The sequence below is a fragment of the Brassica napus genome, chromosome C4 (genome assembly GCF_020379485.1).
Source record: "Brassica napus cultivar Da-Ae chromosome C4, Da-Ae, whole genome shotgun sequence".
Lineage (NCBI taxonomy): Eukaryota > Viridiplantae > Streptophyta > Magnoliopsida > Brassicales > Brassicaceae > Brassica > Brassica napus.
Window position 1 is genome coordinate 20,933,285 of NC_063447.1, and position 23,683 is coordinate 20,956,967.

The 23,683-nt window shown below is 37.9% G+C and overlaps 2 protein-coding genes, 1 non-coding gene and 1 pseudogene across 3 annotated transcripts; 1 reads left to right on the forward strand and 3 right to left on the reverse strand.

Annotated features, from left to right (window-relative positions):
• Positions 1-1,671: 1,671 nt before the first annotated feature.
• LOC125585305 lies at positions 1,672-6,000 on the forward strand (annotated as a pseudogene).
• Positions 6,001-13,848: 7,848 nt separating this feature from the next.
• Positions 13,849-16,604, reverse strand: LOC125585306 (pentatricopeptide repeat-containing protein At5g42310, chloroplastic-like). The gene is made up of 4 exons (XM_048754106.1): positions 14,667-16,604; positions 14,439-14,591; positions 14,291-14,362; positions 13,849-14,214 (listed from the first exon to the last, which is right to left on the reverse strand). The coding sequence occupies exons 1-4, from the start codon at positions 16,587-16,589 to the stop codon at positions 14,101-14,103; spliced, it is 2,262 nt and encodes a 753-aa protein (XP_048610063.1). The 5' UTR covers positions 16,590-16,604; the 3' UTR covers positions 13,849-14,100.
• A 15-nt stretch (positions 16,605-16,619) lies between these two features.
• Positions 16,620-19,148, reverse strand: LOC125585307. The gene has a single exon (XM_048754107.1). It carries the CDS (start codon positions 18,106-18,108, stop codon positions 16,966-16,968), a length of 1,143 nt encoding a protein of 380 aa, XP_048610064.1. The 5' UTR covers positions 18,109-19,148; the 3' UTR covers positions 16,620-16,965.
• A 3,844-nt stretch (positions 19,149-22,992) lies between these two features.
• On the reverse strand, positions 22,993-23,099 carry LOC125586747. The gene has a single exon (XR_007323282.1). It is a non-coding gene; the product is annotated as a small nucleolar RNA R71 (small nucleolar RNA).
• Positions 23,100-23,683: the final 584 nt, after the last annotated feature.

The window sequence follows — 23,683 nt, forward strand, 5'->3', positions numbered from 1 at the left end:
ACTTGCTGGTATTGCAAGAAAGAAGGTCACTGGAGATAGACAAGATATTGGAGATAGGGAAATCACTTGAGGACAGGTTCTGCTTGCAGACGACAGAGCAATATCAGTCCAAGGGATTGGATCCATCCAGATTAACACAAGAGGAGGAACCGTTAACAGGCTTGCCAATGTCAAGTATTTCCTAACCTCAAGAGAAATATAATATTGGTTAGCTCTCTTGAAGTGCAGGGATTTAGGCAAGACGGTGGAGAAGGGAAAACTTGTTTCTATAAGAAGGGCAAGTTGGCTCTACGGGGAACATTGTGTGGAAGTTTATATCTAATGGATGGAGAGTAAATACTACCTTCAGCAAATGTAGCTGTAGGAAAAGATGACACAGCGTTCTGGCATTGTCGACTTGCGCATACAAGCATGAGGAATCTGAGGGTGTTGGTTGAGAAAGGAATACTGGACAAGAAAAAGATCAGTGAGATGGACTTCTACGAAAGGTGTGTCATGGGTAAGAACAAAAGCCTCAGTTTCAATGTTGGCAAACACAACGGTGATCAAATGGTAAGGTGTACATACACGCTGACCTTTGGGGTTCGCCTAATGTACACATGTCTATATCTATTTCCGGTTCATCATATTTGATTATAATAGGAAAGTATGGATATATTTTCTAGCTACTAAGGATGAGACTTTTAGTAAGTTTTGTGAATGGAAAAACTTAGTAGAGAACAAGTAAACCGGAAAGTTAGGTTTTTAGAACTGATAATGGATAAGAATTATGTAATATTGCTTTTGATAATTTATGTAAAAAGCATGGTATAGAAAGACATAGGACATGTACATACACTATGTAGCAAAATGGGGGTAGCATAACGTATGAACATGACCATCATGGAAATTTGAGGTATTTATTAAGTGAAACCGTTCTTACACAACAAGAATGAAGCAACCTGAACAGCACTCTTGACAAGCTTGCCACAAAGGCAAAAGTGTTTGATATCAGTTTATCTGCAGTGTTTGATATACTCAGTAGCTGACACTATATATTTCTTTCGAAAAGCTGATTCCTATAGAAAATTCTAATGGTCGTAAACGGGTTGAAGCTGGAGATCTTTGTGAACGCTGAAATGGTAACCATCTTCTGTGTCTAGTCATGAATGCGTTTGTTAGATTTCATCTTTATCATATCTATAAATCACAGGAAGAGGAGTTGACTTGAACCGAAATTGGGCTATTGACTGAGGTAAGAAAGAAAAAGTAATTTCTTTGCTTATGTTCCTTTATAAATCACTTGTTAAAGCGCTATGGAACCTGTGTCCTTCTCTTCTCTTCCATGATTTTGATCAATCTGAAGAAAATCCAGGAACTGCTCCGTTTAGTGAGCCCAAAATTCAAATAATGCGGAAGCTAGCTATGTAATTTGATCCTCACATGTGGATAAACGTGCATTCTGAAATGGAGGTGATGGTTTTTATTTTGGTTTAATGTTATTGTGTACACGTCCCATGTTTTCAGCATGATAATAGCGATGATGGATTGCATTCATGACTAAAACCCCTTGTTATGATGTCTGTTGAGAAGTTTGATCCTATTTTCTCTTGTTTTCAGGCTCTATTTATGCCATACGACCACATAAATACAACTCAGAAGGATTTCTTTTGCAAAAGATGAGGATTTTACTTGAAAGAGTTAATAAATTTCATTGCCAATACCGCTGCTTGATTGGATCTGGAGGAGGCTCTGTTGGGTTGGTCTCTCCCTTAAGCTTTTATGAATAACTTCATAAAACTTTTAAAAACTATATCCTTTCAAATTGAGTGTTGTTTAAGACTCATTTTGAAAGTTATGATAACTTCTTCAGGTTGTTTTTTTTTGTCCGTTTTGATATATTTTCTTAACTTCAGGTACATGACAAATGGTACATCTACATATTATAACTATGTTGTTGTTGTTTGTAAAAACGCCAATTGCTTTCTGATAAATTTAAATAGTCTTATGTTCGAAAGCGAAGGAAGAAGTTAAATGAAGATGAAATGAGAGACAAATGAAGAGACTCGGGTTGAGGCCAGAGGCGGACCTACGTCCGTTAATGGTGGTGCACCTGCCACACCATTAATTGTGAAAAAAAAAATTTCCTATGTATTTTCCCATTAAAATTTGTTTTGACACCCCATAAACTATAGCCCAATGATTACTTGATAAACTATAGAATGTCCATTAATTTTAATCGAAAGCCCCATGTAAATAAATAATGCCCAATTTAAATAAATAATGTCTACAATTGAAAAAAGGAAAAACATGTTTAACTTCAATAATTTACAAACCTAAAGCCCAAATACATTAAGTTAGAATTGGATTTTTTTTTTTTTTTTACTCCAACAAAGCCAAAATCCGACAATAGTTTCTCTCTCTTTCTCTTAGAGAGAGAATTTTCTCTCTACCGCCTTCGTATCTGTTCTCACAATCATATCTTTCACAGATACGAAGATGCAGAGTAGAGATTAAACACCTTTTGTTTTGTGTTTTCGGCTTTGTCCGATGTTTTGTTTTCACTTTGGCAATCTGTTTATTCGCTCGACGACTTTTTGATGTGTGTTCAGTCCCAAGTCGAATCTGATCTTCAGGATTTTATTCAACTTTTCGATTGGGATTGATATAATAAATCCTGATCTTCTTTGGTCGAGTTTCGTCATGTCTTTCACTGAGTTTCATCTTCATCATCCCGTAGGATTCTGGGTCAGATACATGCTTCAACGTTCACTTTGATCTTTTTCCAGGAGAATCAGTCTTAGCTATATATTTCAGCCGGTCATGGTGCGAGGCAAAGCATCTCTGAAGGAAAGAAGGATGAGTTTTAATGGATGCTTTAAACGTGTATGAAGAGGATTCAGAAGCGCTGGCGCTTTTCTAAAGCGGTCTGGCAAAGGGTCTTTCTTTGTCCTGGATTAAGCATCCTTAGGTATAACTCCAGTGAATCATGGATTCTTTCTCAGCGATTCGCGGTTAAAGTGGAAGACTTTTACATTTGGTACTGGAATTTCCAATCATGAGTACGACATGTTAGAGCCAGAGAGTAGATGCCCGGAGACTCACGGTGGTGACAATGTGCGGTGCTGCTCAACACATGTGGGACGCGTGTCGATGTGACGTGTCTTCAGGAAACTTGATCGTCAGCTTCGAAAAGTTTCAGGATTGTTCTAATTGGGCTGAATAATATTTAGCTTACTTGGCTCCTCTTCATTGTAATTCTGATACCCAATGTAATGTTTGCCCATTGGGCTAAAATCAATGACAACAGAGTTGACAAAAAAAATTGGAATTTTTTTTATCTTTCACAACTTGTCGTCATCTTCTTCTTGCCGTCGTCTTCTTCCAAACTCAACAAGGTATGAATTTAAGATTTTGTAATCTCTTCTTAGTTGGTAGGTTTGTATTTAAAATAGTAATTTAGTTTATTCTTATTGATTCTAATTATCCAACTATAAGTTATTTTAGTAATATTTTTTTATTTGCAGACATATGGAGAAATTTTTGATACCTTTGAAAAGAAAAACTCCACCGTCATCATCTCAAAGTGAATTAGATGATTTGGATAATCTACCATGGGATCCTGCTGATCGAAAAAGAATATCAGAATATCTTGCAAATCAAAGAAACGAGGTGATCCGAAAATATTTAACCATAAGTCCTTGTCAACCCCGTGGTCATATTTTCAAACAATCACTGAAAGGAGGTGTGTTGAGACGGTTTAATCATGCTTGGTTTGATCAGTATCAGAATTGGTTAGAATATAGTGTGAAGAAAGATGCAGCTTTCTGTCTATGTTGTTACTTGTTCCGGGATAATGCTGGTAAAGGTGGAAGGAATGATGCATGGACCATTGATGGTTTCTCTAGCTGGAACAACCCCAAAAATATTTCAGAACATATAGGTGATGTTAACAGTTTTCACAACAATGCAGTAATTAAGTGTCAAAACTTGATGAAAGAAGGCCAGTCTATAAAGGATGCTTTGCATAAACAAGATGATATTACGAAGAATGAGTATCGAATCAGGTTAAATGCTTCCATTGATGCTTCCAGATTCTTGTTGAGACAAGGGTTACCTTTCGTGGTCATGAAGAGAAAGACGAATCTGCTAATAATGGTAACTTTGTCGAACTCTTGAAATACACTGCTGAGCAAAGCGAAGTTGTGAGTAAGGTTGTATTAGGAAATGCTCCTGGAAACAATCAGATGACTTCTCCAAAGATTCAGAAAGATATTGTGCATTGTTTTGCGGAAGAGCTGGTCAAAAGTATTATTGAAGAAATTGATCATGATGTCTTCGGTTTGTTGGTGGATGAGTCTGCTGATGCTTCTTATAAAGAACAGATGGCAGTAGTGTTTCGTTTTGTTGACAAAAGTGGAATAGTCAAAGAGAGATTCATAAGTCTTACTCATGTAAGTGATACATCTTCATCAACTTTGAAATCTGCTATTGATTCTTTGTTTGCTAAGCATGGATTAAGCATTACAAAACTAAGAGGACAAGGTTACGATGGAGCAAGTAACATGAAAGGTGAATTCAATGGGTTAAGGTAACTAATCTCAAAGGAAAGCACATCAGCATATTATGTTCATTGATTTGCTCACCAGCTTCAATTGGTTGTTGTGGCAGTTGCCAAAAGACATTTTGATGTTGGAGATTTTTTTGATATGATTTCTCTGTTGTTGAATGTGGTGGGAGCTTCATGCAAAAGGAAAGATTTGCTCCGAGAAAGTCACAAAGAAATTATTGAGAAAGAAGTTGATGATGGTGAACGTAAGACCGGAAAAGGGTTAAACCAAGATGTTTCTATTCAGAGACCAGGGATGACTCGCTGGGGTTCTCACTATAGAACTTTACTGCGTGTGATTGAGTGTTTTTATTCAATCGTTAAGGTGCTTAAATGTGTTCAAAAGGATGGTCAAGATGACTCGAAAAAGCGTCAAGCATATGGTCTCCTAAGATACGTCAATAGCTTTGATTTTGTGTTCTATTTGCAAGTAATGGTGCACCTTTTAGGAGTCACAAATAGTTTGTCCCTGTCCCTGCAAAACAGAGATCAAGATATCTTGAATACAATGTCATTGGTGAAATCGACTAGAAACCAGCTGCAGAAATTTAAAGATGATGGATGGAGTTCTCTTATGATTAAGGTTTCGTCTTTCTGTAAGAAACATAATATTGAAGAGCTTGACATGGATGATGTTTTCATTGACTTAAAGAACACAAGGAGAAAAACAGGAGTCACAAATGGACATCACTATAAGGTTAATTGCTTATATGCAATTTTGGATCTGCAGCTTCAAGAATTCAATGATCGCTTTAACGAGGTGAACACTGAACTACTTATTTGTGCTGTTTCTTTATCTCCCATTGATTCGTTCTCTCAGTTTAACAATTCAAGATTGATGAGGTTAGCAACGTTCTATCCATATGACTTTAGTCATGGAGAATGCATATCTCTTGAGCAGCAGTTAGATACCTATATTGATAACATTCGAAGTCACGACATATTTATTCATTTAGAAGATCTTGGAGAACTTGCTCGTACTTTGGTGAAAACCCAAAAGTATATGTCATTTCCTTTGGTTTATAGGTTGCTGAAGTTGATATTGATTTTGCCTGTTGCTACTGCAACTGTGGAGAGAAGTTTTTCAGCCATGAAGATTGTGAAGACAGATCGACGAAATTGGATTGGAGATCATTTTTTAAATGATTGTTTGATTTGTTTTATCGAAAAGGATGTATTTGAAAAAATCACAAATGAAACTGTGATGAAAAGGTTCCAGAACATGAAAGATCGTAGGATTGTTTTGTAGAACTTTTTTATATTGTATGAAACTTTTAAAATAGTTATATTTTCAGTTATATATTGACACAGGTTAAAAAAATTTCTGAGTCCGCCACTGGTTGAGGCAGAGGCTTTGCCATTGAGTTAAAGTGAAGAATAAGACCATTGAGCTTATAATAAGGAGAGAGATCGTTTTAGAGTTTATGCTTTTGATGTTGTAATTGCTAAACCAAATGAGTCTTAGCTCTCAATCTTTATGAGCTTGAGGATTCACTTTTCAATTGTGATGAGATTGTAGTTTGAGTTCATACATTCAGAAACTGAAGCTGTAACCGATACTTATATTGCTTTGAGAGAGTTTAAGAATTAAATATATCCAAAATCCATCACTTTCACCTTCGAGGTTTTTGTATGACTAAAGAAATCTCTGCTCTCTACAGTTTCATGGAAAAATATTTTGAATTTTTCCGTATGAGCATATGGTACATGTATCAATCTATTTGATTATATGTAAAGGCCTAATGTATTGGGATTTCCTATTGGCCAACGAGTAAGGGGCTCATGTATGAACAAAACTTCCGTTCACTCCATGTAGTGAATTGTAAAGTTCACCTTACCTCTTATCACCAATAAAAGTGTCATGTAAAATTACTAAAGAAATATTAATTTTCTTAAAAAAAAAACAAAATAACTTCGAAAAAAGAACGACGCCCGTTAACGACGCCGGCATTAATGACGTTAACGCCGATGTTAGGGATGTTAACGCTGTAATACCCCGCCCTTCGGGATTAAATGGTCGAGATCAAGAAAGTTAAAATTTGGAGCCGAGCATTTGGGAGTCTAGGTATCCGAAGGAATGTTGAGTTTTGATCATATAAAGATTGACATGATTCGAAGAAAATAGAAGATTGGTCGAACATCAACTTGGTGGTCGAATCGCGGGCGGTAAAGATCGATCGGGAAATTTCGAAGAACAAGGTGGTCGAAGAATTGATCGTAAGTGAACTATGAGTTGAATAAGTTGCTCGACCATAGTTAGAAGATGTCCTAGATTGATGAGACAGACGTTTTGGAAGCATAACATTTTTGGAAGCACGACGTTTCAGAAGCTCGACGGTTTAGAAGCACGGCGTTTCTTAACCAAGAATTAATCCGAAAAAATTAGTATCAGCGGAATATTAATTCAGACACAACATAAGTCGGAAGCAGGACGGGAAGCAAGCACGACGGAATCGAAGCACGACGGGAAAACCCGAAATCTGACGAAAACCCTAATTTCGGTATTATGAAATTTCTCGGGGAAGCCGGAGGCTCGGGAAATATTTTCCATCAAGGTAAGAATCCATTTGGAGTTTATTAAAAATATTCAGCTCATAAGAACGGGAGCGGAAAAAATATTCGGGATTGATCGCAGATCAGAAATTTGCCGGAAGGGTCTAAATCAGACGTATGGACCGAGAAGCACAAGGTGTCTCGTTGCATGGGATCAGAACGTGGTGTCAACTGTCCAACAAGCTGAGTGTCTACAGAAGCTCAAGGTGTCGCCGTGCATGGAAGCAGTACATGCAGCCTGACATGTAGAAGCACGAGGTGGATCGACCAAGCACGAGGTGTTGCTGCGCATGCAACCGAAGCACGCTGATCGACATGTGTGAGATGGTGTGTCGCCTTGCATGAGTTCCAGTCATGCAGCAGGCCATCTGGAAGTGGGTGTGTCGTCCTGCATGAGGCTGAGACATGCAGCCAGCCATGTGGATCACGAGGTGCCGCCATGCATGCATCCGGAGCCATGCGGAGCGACACACAGGCTACGGCCAACCTGAAGCTGATTGGCTGCTGTCTTCTATAAGTACCCAACGACCCCAGATCATTTCTTCACATCTAGATCTGTCCAAACGAAGTTTAAAACGTGAGAGAAAAGTAGAAAAAGAAAGCAAGAGTTTCCGATCTTTTCGAGGGTTGTAGAGAGTTTTCGAGGTCAGTTCTCTACTTAGATCGGGTCAGCACCTTGGGAAGGTTCTGTCCAACTGAAGGTCAATCAAGTGAAGATCAGTTCAGATGGGAAGCAAGTCAACGTGGGTAGAGAGAGAGAGAGAGAGAGAGAGAGAGAGAGAGAGAGAGAGAGAGAGAGAGAGAGAGAGAGAGAGAGAGAGAGAGAGAGAGAAAGTGGTCGATGTAGAGTGTAGTCGATTCTGAAGACTGATACACCACCGAGAAGGCAAGTTCCGTCCAATCGACGACTCTTTACGATTGTGACGCGAAAGCTTTGTCCAAATCAATATGTCCAAGCCAGTCATATTCCTTGAGGATCAAGTGGAAGTGCTGTCCAGAGTTAGTTAAGTTCCACGGGTTCAGATCAGTCGAAGTTCTGCTCGATACTCCATCGGGAAGTCTGAAGAACTGTCCAGAAGCTAAAGGAGGTTATGTCCGAGTCCAGATCAGTCTGTCGAGGCCTGTCAGTTTCTTCATGATGAAGCCGAGGTTATGTCCAAGTCGAGATCAGTTCAGTCAAGTCCAGTCAAGGCGTCCCTTAGGTTTTGGCCAAGTCTTCTCCGATCAACCAGCTGCTTATTGGCAAAGAACACTGTGAGTTGGCTTGTTTGAATTCCACTTGGAATTTAGGATAGTTTTGTGAGTTGGTTTTGTTTGAGTTCCACTTGTGGCTTAGGTTAGATCGAGTTGCATATAGATTAGAAAGATCATGTTATTGCATGGTAGAGTCCTTAGGGTTATTTTATTTATAGAACCGGACTCAGTTTAGCAAGGGCTAAGCTGGGATGAAAGAAATTAAGACTGAGTTAAAAACCTGACTAGGACTAGGGCTAGGATGCATCATGTTTTCTATTCTTGCATGAGTGCAGGTTCTCGTTATCTTTAAAGATAGTTTCGTAGCATGAGGCCGAACTATATGGGTAACGGTTTGATTGAGTATATTTAATTAAATGCTTGCTCGTTTAATTAATCTTGTTGATTGAGGTTAGTCATCTCTTGGTAAGGGAGTGACTAACTAGTTGAGTTGTTTAGTGATGATATTGTTGTTAGTGTTGTAGAGTTAGAGTGTGATGCCATATAGCTTGTGTGTAACCCACCATGCTAGGCATATTTTGGGGTTGATTAGTGTTTCCTCAACCTAGTACCCAGCGGGTTTAAGGAAACCCCTTATTCGCTGGATCGAGAGCACTCAGAGAGACGGGGTCATGGCTTATGGCTGAGTGGTTACACGGACGGGGTAGTGACCGGCAGTGACCCGACTGTACTGGGGCTGTCTCACGGTGACCCGACCGTACTGTGGGCCGCAATCGTCATATAACAACCGGCAGTGGCCCGACTGTACTGGGGCTGTCGCGCGGTGATTCGACTGTACTGTGGGCCGCGTTCGGTTGAAAGTTCATTCTCCTAGTCTTTGTGATAGCGAGATAGGATATTGCCAAGGATGATGAGTAGGAACACTAAGTCACTAGTTCCCGGGTTAGAGTGTTGTGTTGTGTAGAGTGTCGTAGAGGGTTACTGAACCCTTGAGTAAATATAGCACCGATATACAGTGGTACGAGTTAGATCGAGTCATAGTTACTCATAGTTATTATTGTGATTGTGGTTGATTGATTTGCTTGCAGGTTATGACATTAAGTCCTAAGTCTGGCTTAGATACCAGATTAGGCTTGGTGTGTATTTGGTTAGTGTAGGCTTGACGTTGGCATGTATGTGTTTGAGGGATTGCTTGTGAAGGGTGGTGGATATTAAAGCTATGCGGTATCATTGGTTGGCCGATCATGTTCTTGTCTGATTGTTGGTCGACCGGTTAATGGTACTTGTATAGTCTGAGTGTCTTAACACTACATGAGTACTGATGATCGGATACCCTGGTGCTGGACGTTAGGACCGCCGGTGTAGATTTCATGCCTTTTGTAAATGGTATATATTGAGATTGTGTTTAGTTGACTCGATTTGGCATTAGGCCGGGCCCAGTCTTGAATTCAATGTATGAATATTTCCTAAATCAATAAAAGTAATTGTTTTATATGCACTTCATGAGTACTCTGATATTTGACTAGTCCGGTCTAACACAACGTTAGGTCGTTATACAGGTTGAAAAGCCTTAGGCCTCGATCTAACGAAAAACGCTAACTCTAGGTACGGGTTGCAAAGCCTTGTGCCTTGACGCAGTGGCACCAGTTAGTGGATGAACTGGTCTAGGTCATGGAGTAATTTTTGTGACTCTGACCGAATCATCCCTAACCCGTCACATAGCGCTTTCGGACCATAGTGTTGGATTGGACGGTCAGTCATGTTCTTGTTTGATTGTTGGCTGGTCGGTTGGCCTTTCATCTCCAACCCTTGGTGTGGGTCGTCCGTCGGTCATGTTCTTGTTTGATTGTTGGCCGGTGGGTCGACCTATGTCTAGGATGGTTCGGAGGTGTTATAAACGCCGTCAGAAAAATCCTAAACTCTAAATCGTTAACCCTAAACTCTAAAATCCTAAACCCTAAAAACGCTAAACCTTATTCCGTTTTTTTTCTTTCCAAATTTTAATATTTTTTATTTATACTACATGTCACTTTGATTACTTTGTTTGGTGATAAAAAGTGAGGTGAATCTGACATTTACCTTTGGGACTGAAAACATGTATTTTTCCTCATGTACTAACTAACTGTTACTATCATTAATATATATGGAGACAACCAGATTTCGTAAGAGTTTGCTTTAAATGTTTAGCCCTGTTGATCTACCGTTTCAAGGTACCTCTTTTGTTTTTGAATTGTTTCTGTTTATTCCCAAAATTGATCTTATGTACCACGAAAGCTTTACCACAACAACAATGGTCAACTTTTGGTTATTTTCATTTGTTTTGGTTTCTGTGCGAACTTTAGTTGCTTTTTTTACTTTTAAAAATTAAAAATCAACATTTATCCATTTATTGATTAATAGCTAGTAATAAAAAGGAAAAAGCAAGATCTACGTTTTTGTTGTAGAAACAGAGTCATTTAAAGCTTGAAATTGTGTCTTAAACAATATTTCTACATGTTTAAAAGTATAATAAGCAAGAAAAATGAAAACAAAACTGATGATTAAGATGAAAATAATGGCTGGCGACCATAGAGAAAAATTGCAGAAGACCCTAATTGATTTTGGGGAAGATGAAATTAAAATTACGAAAATACCACTCATTAAAAACATGAAAATAAGTTAAATGTGTTCCTTGGTAGTTGAACCCACCTTGATAAGGTAAATAACCACCGCATTTAACCATCATACTGAAGAACTCATTATGTACACAATATATAAGTAATCTGATATATTCAATTTAATTAGTATACTTAATATGTGATTATTTGTTGTTTGTCCGGGATGTTTTGTGGAAAATAAGTAACATAAATTTGGTTTTATAGAAGGTATGTGGATTCCCATAAGGTATAAGTCAGTTTTCGTGTACGTTGTTGTAAAGATATCTATATATAGTCATATGTATATGATATGTTGTACATACAATTACACTATCCACATGTACAACGATTCACATCTACACTATTTTTTTGTAAAAAAAGAAATCGGTTCGGAAAAAAGTAACCAAATTTTACCATTTTAAGTTGAAATAAATAAATAAAGAATATTCATAATTAAAAACAATTAGATCGAGACTATAATTAAAATTTACGATTTACGATTGGTCATACGTGTATGTGTATGTGTATGTGTATGTGTACATGTGTACAATGGGTACATGTGAACATAGATTATGTGTGTACTTTTGTACATCGTATATTAAGTGATTTACAATGTACCATAAAATCACGTTTGCCCCGTTAACTAAACGAGTTTCTAGTTTCCGCTGCTTCTAATTCTTATAAATATTGAAACAAAAAAAAATTCAAAATTTTATTCTTCAAATTGTCTCCTCCGTATCAAGCCAATATAAAGGCTTGAAGATGTAGAGCTCCAAGGCAGGTTGCAACATGATTGTCATCTTCGAGGCTCTCCTCCGCGACAATATCACCACCGCGACTGCCGCCACGTCTCTATCTTCCTCACTAGCTGTGAAATCACTGCGACTAAGTTTCCTCCTCTTCGTCTTCTCCATGACCTCCTCTTCTCCATCGAAACATGCTTAAGAAATGAAATCCTCCTCGACGTTGTCTTCATGCAATGATTAACATGTAAATTGTTTACATACATTCATATAACATGTCATTTCAAAGTACAAAACAGTCGGAAATCGCTGTCATCTCAAAGCACAAAATAAAACAGAAAAAAACATGAAAAAATACAAGAGATAAAACTGCTGGAAAATGAGACATCCCTTGTTTCTGGTTCCACGATGATGATGGTTTCGAAGAGATGCTTATGGCACCCGGGAGGAGCATGACCAAATGGGTTTCCTGATGCATTCCATAAAGATATATAACATAAATTTGTAAGTTATAACATTTGAAAATTTAAATAGCATTTAAATGTATACACAAATATCGTTGTCCACTTATACAATGACTCACATGTACACCGGTGTATATTAGTATATTATTCATATATATATGTGTTACCTCTGTTTACTCTATATATTTACTCTAGATTATATATCTGGTTTACATATACGTATGTGTATGTGTTACCTTTGTTTTTTTATGGTTAAAAATCATAGAAAATACATATATAATAAAACTATTCATGTGTACATAGATTTTAGATACCGAAATATCCACATGTACATCCATGTGTACATACAAAAACTACTCATGTGTACATATATGATATATCATGTTTTTAATGACCTTTAGCATCTGGTTTTATATATTTTTAATCATTTTGATTATATATTAGGTGTATATGGTGCATTATTTTGTTCATTTTCATATTGCATATTGCAGGGTCTCGAGTACACAACTGAAAGTTCGGAGATGAAATTAGGGACTAATAAGCACATTTAATACTATGGGGCTAGCATGAAAAGAATCAAAAACTGACAGACCATTTCTGAAAATACACTGAAAAGCCAGATTGCAACATTAAATATATTGGGGTAAATTTGTGAAGCAATTTGATCAGATTGGAAGTTTGAGGCATATTGTGAAAGAAGCAAAAAGCTAGAGGACCAAAAGTGAAACGGAGCAGAAAACGGAGAGTCGGCTATGATGGAGCAGAGACATGACAATGAAGGCTGAGAACACGATTTGGAGATGGAGAGGTTGTGGGCTTGAGACGTGGAGAAGCTGACATTGACGAGACGTGACGAAGAGCGAAGAGCGATGACCACCTGTGGACGAAACCTCACGTCGACGGCATCTTGGACAGAGGAGATGAGCACGTAGAGGAGGAGACAAAGAGAACATGGTTGAAGACAAAAAAACCATGGTTGGAGCTTTAATTGATCTCCGCCATTGTTATTGTTGTGTACATGACTTTTACATCACCATTAGAAATATAAATTGACATATCTTAAAAGATAGATATAATAATAGAGATAATAATTGATTAAAGTTTTCTCGAGAAAAGAAATCTAATGAAGCATATTTCATTTACAAAAAATGCTTGAAAACTTAAGATGAAGAAGACTTAGAAGAAAGAGATGTGAACTTACGTTTTTTTGTTAATTCCCTAGGATATACCTAAAAAAGTTTTTGTCCCAAATATAGATCTCAAAAATAAAAATGACCAAAATAGATTTAAATTTTTTATCAAAATAAGTAAATATACACTTATACCCCTAGGGTTAATTAATCTAGACATTAGGGTTTAGAGTTAAGGGGGTGGGGTTTAGGGTTTAAAAATAAAAAAAAAAGTTAAAATTTTCAAAATAAAAAGTGCTATTTTGGTCATTTTAGTTTTTGAGATATATTTTTGTGATAAAAACTTAAAAATGTCTATTTAAGGGAATTGCCCTATGTTTAATCAAGTAAAAATATATATTAAATTTAGTTAAAGACTTAAAGTAATAGACACTTAAATCTAGGCTAATTTAGTTAGTTTGTAACAAGGAAGTATGCTTGGTTAAACAAAACTATCCTTGTAGTAATGACTGTTTTATAGTGTAATAATAAACTAGAAACTGACCTACAATGTAATATTTTCATTGATCAAAGGAGATTTGGTTTGAAATTTCAACGTATCGCATCTAGTTTAAGACTACGTAACAGTTATGTAATTGTACAGTTTGAATCTTTACATAGACAGAGAATGAGAGAATTTTGTTTGATAGACTTCCTCTTGAGATGTGTGGCCTGTGACGTTACATTCTGACCTTTAACTTGTGAGATATACGACAGAAGCTCGATATAATAAGTTTAGAAACTTCAATATTTTTATGAGGCCCTTAACGTCTGCTTCATGTATCTTAGAGCAGACCGTAACATGGATCTAGCTTTCCTATCTGGTTTGCAGCCGGACATGATCATCTCCTCGTAAACACCAGGTACCTGTTAAAACCGTCGAAACGTCAATGCTCCTACTTTCGGTGTATTCCCTTATCAACCATAAGAAAAGATTCATTACCTTTTGGAACTTATCAACACGAATGAGAGCTTTCATGAGTGTTGTGTATGTCACCACGTCTGGATTTACGCCCTGCAATTGTTGTGACTTGTGAGATGGTGTCGGTCAGTATCAAGATTGGTTTTAGGGTAAAGAAGAAGTTGATTACGTTTTCTTTCATGTACTGCAAAACGGCAAAGGCTTCAGCGTCTCTTCTATCCTCTCCAAAGGCATTGATAAGGGAATTGAGAGCCAATAAACTTGGCTTCAGTCCATCTGATGTCATCACTCTAAACGCATTCACAGCTTGCTCCGATAAACCCTGGCACAAAAGAAACTATCAGTCAAATGATTGTTTTAAAGATTTTTGCATGGATACTATTAAAAGGCACGATACCCTCTGTGCATAGGCATTGATGAGGGCATTGTACATTGTTGATGACGGTTTCAGCCCAACTGACTTCATCTCCTCCAAGCAATCTATTGCATCGTTAAACCTACCGGATTTGCCATAAACGTCGACGAGTGTTGTGTGTGTCACGACGTTAGGCAGTACTCCTTGGCTCTTCATCTTCCCCAACAATCTTTTCATATCATCCCATCTTTCTTGATCTCCGTAACTGTTGATCATGATGTTATAAGTTGTAGCGCAAGGCAAGCAACCTCGCTTCTCCATTGCCTCAAACATCTGTTGTGCTACTATGTGCCGGCCATGCTTGCAATGGCAATCTATAAGTGTATTCCAAGTTACCCTATCAGGTTCGATTCCCTCGCTTAACATTCTATCAAAAGTGGTCATGGCATGATCAAGACAATTGAACTTTCCAAAGGTATCGATCACCACGTTGTAGAATTGTGTATCGGGCTTAACTCCAATGCTCTTCATCTCCTTGAGAACTTGAAATGTCTTTTGCCACTCGCCTCTATCGCGATAACCGGCCAAGAGTCTGCTGAAAACAAAAGAATTAGGCTGTACATCACCGGCTTCCATCTCTTTCAACACAATCCTGGCGCTTTCCCATCTGCCTGCATTCACATAAGCATCAATGAGGAGACTGTACGTATGTTCATCAGGGGAAACACCACTCTTCTCCATCTCCGAAACCATCGACTCCGCATCTCTTAGCGGTCCCGTCTTCACATATCCTCTAAGCAACGCATTGTAGGCCTTGGTTCTCGGTTTTATACCGCTCTGTCTCAGCTCCTCAAACAAAGCTTCAGCCTCTAAAGTCCTTCCTGAATTTGCCAATGCCGAAATAATGGAAACAAGAGTGGCAGTTTTGGCGCTCAAACCCGTAGACTGAGCCATGCCAAGAAGCTGCAAAGCCCGAGAGGGGTCACCAGATTTAGCAAAGCCCATGATGAGATCATTAACTAGCTGCACATCAAGCTCAAGCTTGTCATGTTTGATTTCCCTATAAAGGCTCTGTAAAAGAGCGGAATCAATCTTGTTGCTACGGGTCAAAGCCTGAATAACCAAACTGTAGTTAACAAAATCGGACTGGTAACCATCTTGACGCATCCTAGAAATGAGATTAAGAGCCTTATCAATGTCATTGTTACGAGCACAAGCTCCAATTAAAGCATTGTACGTCAGAGGAGTTAATGTTTGCTTCTGAGAAAGAAGAAACGCCTCGTAAAGCTTCTCGGAACGGCCGAGCGCGTGGATGAGAATCGAGTAGAGAAGCTCATAAGAGAAGCAGAGATTGTGCCTTTCCAGCCAGGAGACGACGGCGTACGCTAAACCGAGAGATGGCCTCGATGAGCATAACGATTTTAGTAACGAGTGCCAGTACGGTGCCGGAACCGCCTTGTATGACTCGGCCAGCTCGAACTCCACCGGATCAAGCGAAACCGGTAATGGTTCCAAATTGACCGAGTCCAAAACCAATTCGACTGGTCCGAATCTGGAGAGGAATTTTAGAAGCGGAGAGAAGTCATAGCGCCGACGAACGAAGGTGGAGAATTCATCTTCTTCTTCTTCACTCGCATCCAAACCGTTCCACGAGGAGAAGTAAGAAGAAGATGATGATGGCGAACAAGATGCGGTTGCAGAGAAGGCTGAAATCGGCCGTTGGAATAAACGGTGGTGGTGGCGAGGGATGAAATAGAGGGAATGAAAACGAGATGAAACCAGTGGAGGTTGCATGAGAAGCATACCCTTCCTCTCTTCTCCAACGGCGTGGCGTGGTGACGCGAGTGGAGAGGATTTTGATTCTATCGTTTCTTCGTCGAGCTGTTTTCGTTTGTGGTTGTGAGCCGGTGTGTGTGTACGTGTCACTTCAACTACTAGTAAATTACATCTCAAGCCATAGGCCATCTCCCATGTATTTCTCTATTTTTTCTTCCAGAAAACGTATAATAGAGTCAGTTTTTCTCTAATGTATTCCTCTATTTTTCCTCTAAAAAAAAATATTCTTGAAAGATTTTTTTTTTATTTTCCATTTTACACATTCTTGAAAATTAACTCATTCATTATACTTTTTGATTTTTTTTCTTCATAAAATTGCAATATTATTTAAATGAAACATTTTATTACAAAAAGACATTAGAAAAATAAAAATAAAACAAAGTACCATTATCTAACAATCATTATTACTAAATTTTTCCCATAAATGATCAATTAATGCATTCCGAAGTAAAAAATGAGCTTCTTTATCTTTAATTTTTCTGAATCGACTTAGAAACTCTTGGAATCAGTTATCTTCATTATCCGGTATTTGGACTTCCGGAGGTGGAGTTTCTCTTCCAATTCCAATCGGGGCATCGAGATCACGCTCATTCTCAATAATCATATTATGTAAAATTATACATGTAGTCATTATATCATGTAATACTTTTTTTTTCCAAAAACGTACCGGTCCTTTCACAATCGCAAAACATGATTGTAAAACTCCGAATGCACGTTCTACATCTTTTCTACATGCTTCTTGCTGTGCTGCAAAATATTTTTTCTTTGGACCTACTAGCTCGTCAATAGTTTGCACTATGGTTGACCATTTCGGATATATACCATCGGCCAAGTAATAACCCATATTATATTCTTTTCCTTGAATGACATAGTGGACAGGAGGAGCAATACATTGAGCGAGATTGGAGAAAAGGTGAGAAGACTCCAACACATTAATATCATTATTAGTCCCCGGCAATCCAAAATATGCATGCCATATCCAAAGATCATAATCAGCCACAGCTTCAAGAATTATAGTAGGTGATCCACTACGACCGGCATATTGTCCAGCCCAAGGAGTAGAACAATTTTTCCACTTCCAATGCATGCAATCTAAGCTACCAAGCATTCCCGGAAAGCCTCGTTTTTCGCCAATGTAAAGAAGTCTAGAAACGTCATCAGGTGTTGGTGATCGTAGGTATTGGGCTGAAAATATCTCCACAATAGCTCGACAAAACTTCTTCATGCTTTCGATTGTCGTTGATTCACCAATCTTTATGTACTCATCTACGACATCTGCAGGAAGACCGTATGCTAGCATCCGAAAAACAACGGTTACTTTTTGAATAGATGACAATCCAAGTCTACCCATAGTATCCCTTCGTTGTGTGAAGTAGTTGTCATGACCTTCAACTTCATGAAGGATGCGGAGGAATAGAGAACGAGACATACGATCGATACCTCCTCCGAAACAAAATATCATTATATTTTGGAGTTTCCGAGAAATAATCATTGAACAGTCTATCATGGGCACTCTCTCGATCACGGTGGATGAAACAACGGCCAGGAACTGAACCACCATGAATCGCCTGATTTTCTTGTTGATTAAGAAGATATTGTATAACCAGATTGTTATTAGAAATAGCAAGTTGCACTGCTTCTTCTTCATGGTCAAGATCAATTGAAAAATTCCATGATTTCATCATCTGAAGAAGAAGATGATGAATGGTGAAAATTTGGTAAAGTAAAATTGAATTTGGTAAAACAAAGTATTAATAAATTTTGATTTAATTTGTTATCCTCACAAAAATCCGAATATCCATAATTCTATCGACGAATAAATGTTAATATATAATATCATAAAAAAACAGAACAAATCACAAATACTAATATTATTAGAAATGAATATCCAATCTGATACTTTATATACATATATTTTAAGAGTTATATAAATAAATTATACATATTTTTAAGGGCAATTATCTCAAATAGTTTTTTTTTTAAGTTTTTGTCACAAAATTATCTCTCGTAAAAGAGAATGGCCAAAATAGCATCTTTTTATTTTGAAATTTTTAATATTTTTTAATATATTTTTTTTAATTTGAAACCCTATCCCCGAAACTCTACCTCTTAACTCTAAACCCTAAGTCTATATTAGTTAACCCTAGGCAGAACCGACCTTGAGTAGAAGCAGGCCAAGCCCATGTTTCTGGCCGTCAAATAATAACAACCATATCGGCCGCATATTTTCAAAGGTTTCTTTAGTTAAGTTGGTTAATGCACATCTTTAGACTCTTAGAGGTGACGGGTTCGAAATCTTTCCTCTACTTTCAAAATTCTTTTTTTATTTATATTTAATAGGCCAAATGTTTTTTGTTTTTGCTTCTGGCCCACCGCTTCCTAGGACCGACTCGGACCCTAGAGTAAAAATGTAATTTTACCCTTTAATAAAACTTGTTTTGGTCATTTTTCTCGTTGAATGCTATTTTGGTGACAAAAACTTAAAAATGGTTATCCTATAGAATTTTTTTATTTTTAATAAAATATTATTATTTACTTTTTAATTTTTATTATCTTTTTATAGATCTAATAAGAAACCCGTTTAAAATATTTTCTGCATATCGAGGCATCGAATATCCAAATATCCGAATAGCTACAGATCAAATTGAATTAGATAATTGATTATTCGGGTAAAACGAATCTGATCATAAATACCTCTCATAACAGAAGATTCGATTCGTGCACAACCCTAATCATGTCATCTATGGTTCTCAGTTTGTACTGTTTTTGAGGCTTTGTTCGGTCAAAATTTTATGAAAAACTAAATTATATACGTGGACTACATGATCTAATTTAATTTAGCTTTTAAAATTTTTTTTTATATAGACTGCTTAATGCATGCTATACATTACCATAAATACTTTATTTTATATTTTATCTTTGTTACGTACCTCAATTTTTGTACAAATGTGCTTATATATATATACTAGGTGCATAGTCCGCACGCATAGCATTAATGCCAATAACACTGACTTTGAGAGGAAGAGATCTGTCACCATCCTTGGGAATGATCAGATGGATGAAGTGAAGGAAAAGATGGACGGTATTCACAAGTTTCTCAGGAAGCAGGTCTGCTTGGTTGAAGATGCAGAGGCTGTAGACACAGAGGGTAGAGCAGAGGAATAAGAAGAGGTGAACTTCATTGGTGGAACTTGATTCCAAGGATCTGGAAACCAGGGTGGAAACATAAACTCCTATGGTAATAAGGGTAATTTCAACCAGAGTTCGCAACACCATAAACCCTACAACAACAAAAGAGGTTATGGAAATTCCTACTACCAGAAGACACCACCACCTACGCAACAGAGCAAGATTGAAGAGATGCTTGATAGGGTTCTTGAGGGATAGTAGCCCATGACGGTGGACTTCAATGGGAAGATTGATTCTGTGTACACCAACCTGAACACAAAGTTTTAGACTTTGAGTACTCATGTGAAGAAGCTGGAGATGCAGGTTGTTCAGACAGGAGAAACTGTTAAGAGGCCGGAAGCCTTAACAAGATGGCTAGAAGAAGATGTGATGAAACACCACGTGAATGCCATCATAGGAGATGATTTCTGGCAAGTGGTGAAGCAAGAGAAGCTGCAAGAAGGAGATTTCGAAGTAGAAAGTCCGATGAGCTTCGGGGGATCGCACTGGTGTCGATCGAGTCCGGACTTCGAACATCAATCGATGGATTTCAATCCAGATCGATCGAAAGGCTCTCCAGAGCATCGATCGATGAAACTTACAAAGTCAACCTCATCTTGCAATGCCGTGAAGATTCTGACTCACGAGGAGTTCGCAGCAAGACGCCCACATCGGCCCAGCCCTGTTTACGTCAAAATCGGTCGATAATGAAGAGGAGTAATCGTTCGATCTGGATTGACATCGATCGACAGCGAAGCGCTCATAAAGCCCGTTTGTTCACAGCCGACTTAGAGCCCAAGTCTTCACCGATTTACGAGATTACCCCTGACGAGTTTAACCAAATTATATAAGCTTTGCCAACATGTTAGAGGCAAAGTGTGCTTTTCTTGTTTTCCTATTTTCACAGCAAAAGTTTTCTAGAATTTTTAGTAGATTGGAGAGAAGATCCAAAGTTATTTGTGATTGGAACTCCATTAATATCTATCTATTATTATAATGTAATTTTCAAACCTATTTGCTCTTATGAATTGCTTGGCCATGTCTGCGTAGTTCTCTTTTTAGATTTTAGGGTTTAAATAGGTTATGAGAGATTAGCCCCAACTATTGATTGCTAAGTTGTGATATTAATCATTAGGATTGTCGTTAATGCCTGATTCTAGATTAGTTACCTAGAACTTGCCCTAGGATTGTTAGATATAAGCGATAGCTTTCATCTCATCCTGAAACCATTCTAATTGAGCTAAGATCTTGCTAAGAGTAAGGCGAGAGCTGATCAAGTGAGCACATTCAACCCGCACATTAACGCTTGACCAACATCGTCGATCGATATTCAAATAGAATAATCGGTCGACGTTTCGAATAGTGAATCGATCGATATTCAAATAGAATCATCGATCGACACTGCTCAATAGACGAACCTAGAAAGCAAGAGCCTAGTGGTTCGTTTATAAGTGTTGAGCTCTACAATATCATGCATGCAACTTGTTAGGCATCTATAGGATTATAATTCCAAATTTCCTGAATAAAAACCCTAAGTCTAGCTATTTCTTTTTAAGTACCAAAACCTCAACCAATCAATCGAGCAATTACTTGCTCAACAACTGCAACTTTACATCTAAACAATTAAACCATCTAGCTTAACAAGTCTGATTAGATTTATTAGGTTCTCTTGCTCCTTGTGGATTCGATCCCTAAATACTACAATTGAACCTCTAGAGAGTAAAACCACTCCTTAGGGTAATTTGAGTGAAATCAGCTTTCATTTACTCTATTGCTTATTCTTATTATTCATTTTATTTAAGTATTATTCAGACCATCATGACCATGTACCTTATGAATATGTTTGAGTAGTTCTTACTGTTAGATTTAGGTTTCTCAATAGGTTGATAAATGTATTACTGACTCAAACTGTTATTAGGGTGTTTAAAAATATAGTTCTTTCATCTAGTTGTTCTTAAAGCTAAGTTTAGGATTGATCACCCTTTAAACTTAGATCTTAGGATTAACTGAGATCAAGCCATTGCTTGACTCAATACCTGAAAATAAACTAGTATGATCTAACTCGCTAGATACAGACGAGAGTTGATATAGTGAGTTAGAGAATATAAATCAAACCCGTCCGTAAAACTTTCTGGAAGAAGCATCGATCGACACAGCGATAGTTCTGTCGATCGATATTTTGAAAGGTGTATCGATCAATGTTCTTAATGAATCATCAATCAACACTTTCCCGCGATTAACATACAATAGTTGAAATCTGAGATCCAGATTAGATAATCCGATTGATTATATCTTAGTTTGAATTCAAGAATAATTAATATCAATAAACCCTTAAAAACCCAAATTAAGTATTACTTATCATACCTGAGAATATACCTGAATCTAGCTATTCTCCCAACTGTTAACAACCTCAAAACAAACAAATCGAGCAGTAACCTTGCTCACCAATTCATTTACTGCTTTAAAACCCATAAACAAATTAATCTAGCCTACTTCAAAAACCATAATCTATTGTGTAATCCTAGAGTCTATGTGGATTCGATCCCTAAGTATTACATCTGAACCTCTTATTTGAGAGAGTAATTCATTCCTTAGGGTAATTTGAGTGATATCAAATTTGGCGCCGTTCTCGGGGACTCTTTCTTATTACCGTTAGATTAAGTTTAGAATTTAGTCTAGATTTTGTTACTGAATTTGCTAAAAGTTTTCTTTCTTTTCCTGCTGAAACAGAAACTTAAAGATAGAAGATATGGATTTCGGCCGGATATCGATCGACGAAATGACAACAACATCGAGCGACGAGTCGACGGAACAATCGATCGACGCTACACATCAAACATCGATCGACGACACCACGCCGGAAGCAGGTAAGTTTTCTCTTACCAATAATGCTAATGAGGGAGTAGTCCTAAGAGAACCTAAAGGTCAACTAGGCAACACAATTAACCAAATCACAAATGAACAAGGGACTGCAATCCCTGTTAAAATTAATTTGATCTCGAAAAGAGATCATGAAACAAAATTGCCTCTGCAAGACTACTTAAACCCTGGCATAACCTATTCCAATAGGTCCGCTATTAAACTATCCAAAGATGATACCAAGAAATCCGGGGTTAGCCTCGAATACTTATTCTTGGTACGTCAGAATCCTTTTCGTGGAACCATCTCAGAGCACCCACACGATCACATCGAGTTTCTAGAAGATATGATGGATGACGAGTACAATCGCTGTAAACTCTTTTCATTTTCCTTAGAAGGCGACACCAGAAAATGGCTGGACCAACTACCAGCAGGGTCTTTGACCTGCTGGGAGGAAATAAGGAATACCTTCATTAACCACTTCTTCGATGAGACGCGTTACTGGGATGTAAGGAAGAAAATCTCCAGTTTCCGCCAAGATCCACGAGTATCATTCAGAAACGCTTGGGAGAGATTAAAGAGTTACCAGCTTGAATGCCCCCACCATGGTTATTCGGAACCGCAACTCATTAATACTTTTTACGGAGGTATTAACTTGCATTACCAAATCACGCTTGACACAACCAGTGAAGGGAACTTCAGTACCAGGAATCCTGAAGAAGCGAAGCGCTTGATCAAGAATGTGGCTACGGGGAAATCCTACGAAATGATGGACGTAGAGCGGGGAAGGAGAGTTGACTCAATGGAAGGGCCACAATTAGCCAAGATCAAAGAGTATATAATCTCACTCCATTCTGCTCTAGAGGAACAAAACCAATTTGAGACTTATCAAATTGACGATGATACCCTTTCTGAATTGGAACAACAGATGGACTTGGTAGATACTTCAACCTTGAAAAATAGGTATCCTATCCCTAACACCGATAGTTTTACCCAAAATTACGATGCTACTGTTGGATCACGCCGAGGGAAAGCAAACTTTAGGTTAAACCAAGCTTTCACGGAAAATCGCAAAATGGCCACTGACCTGAACGGAAAGATAGACATAGTCTACAGTGAGCTAATGAGGAAGTTCGACGCTTTAAGTGAACACATTAAGAGACTGGATGGTCAAGTCGCGGAAAACTTGACCGCCA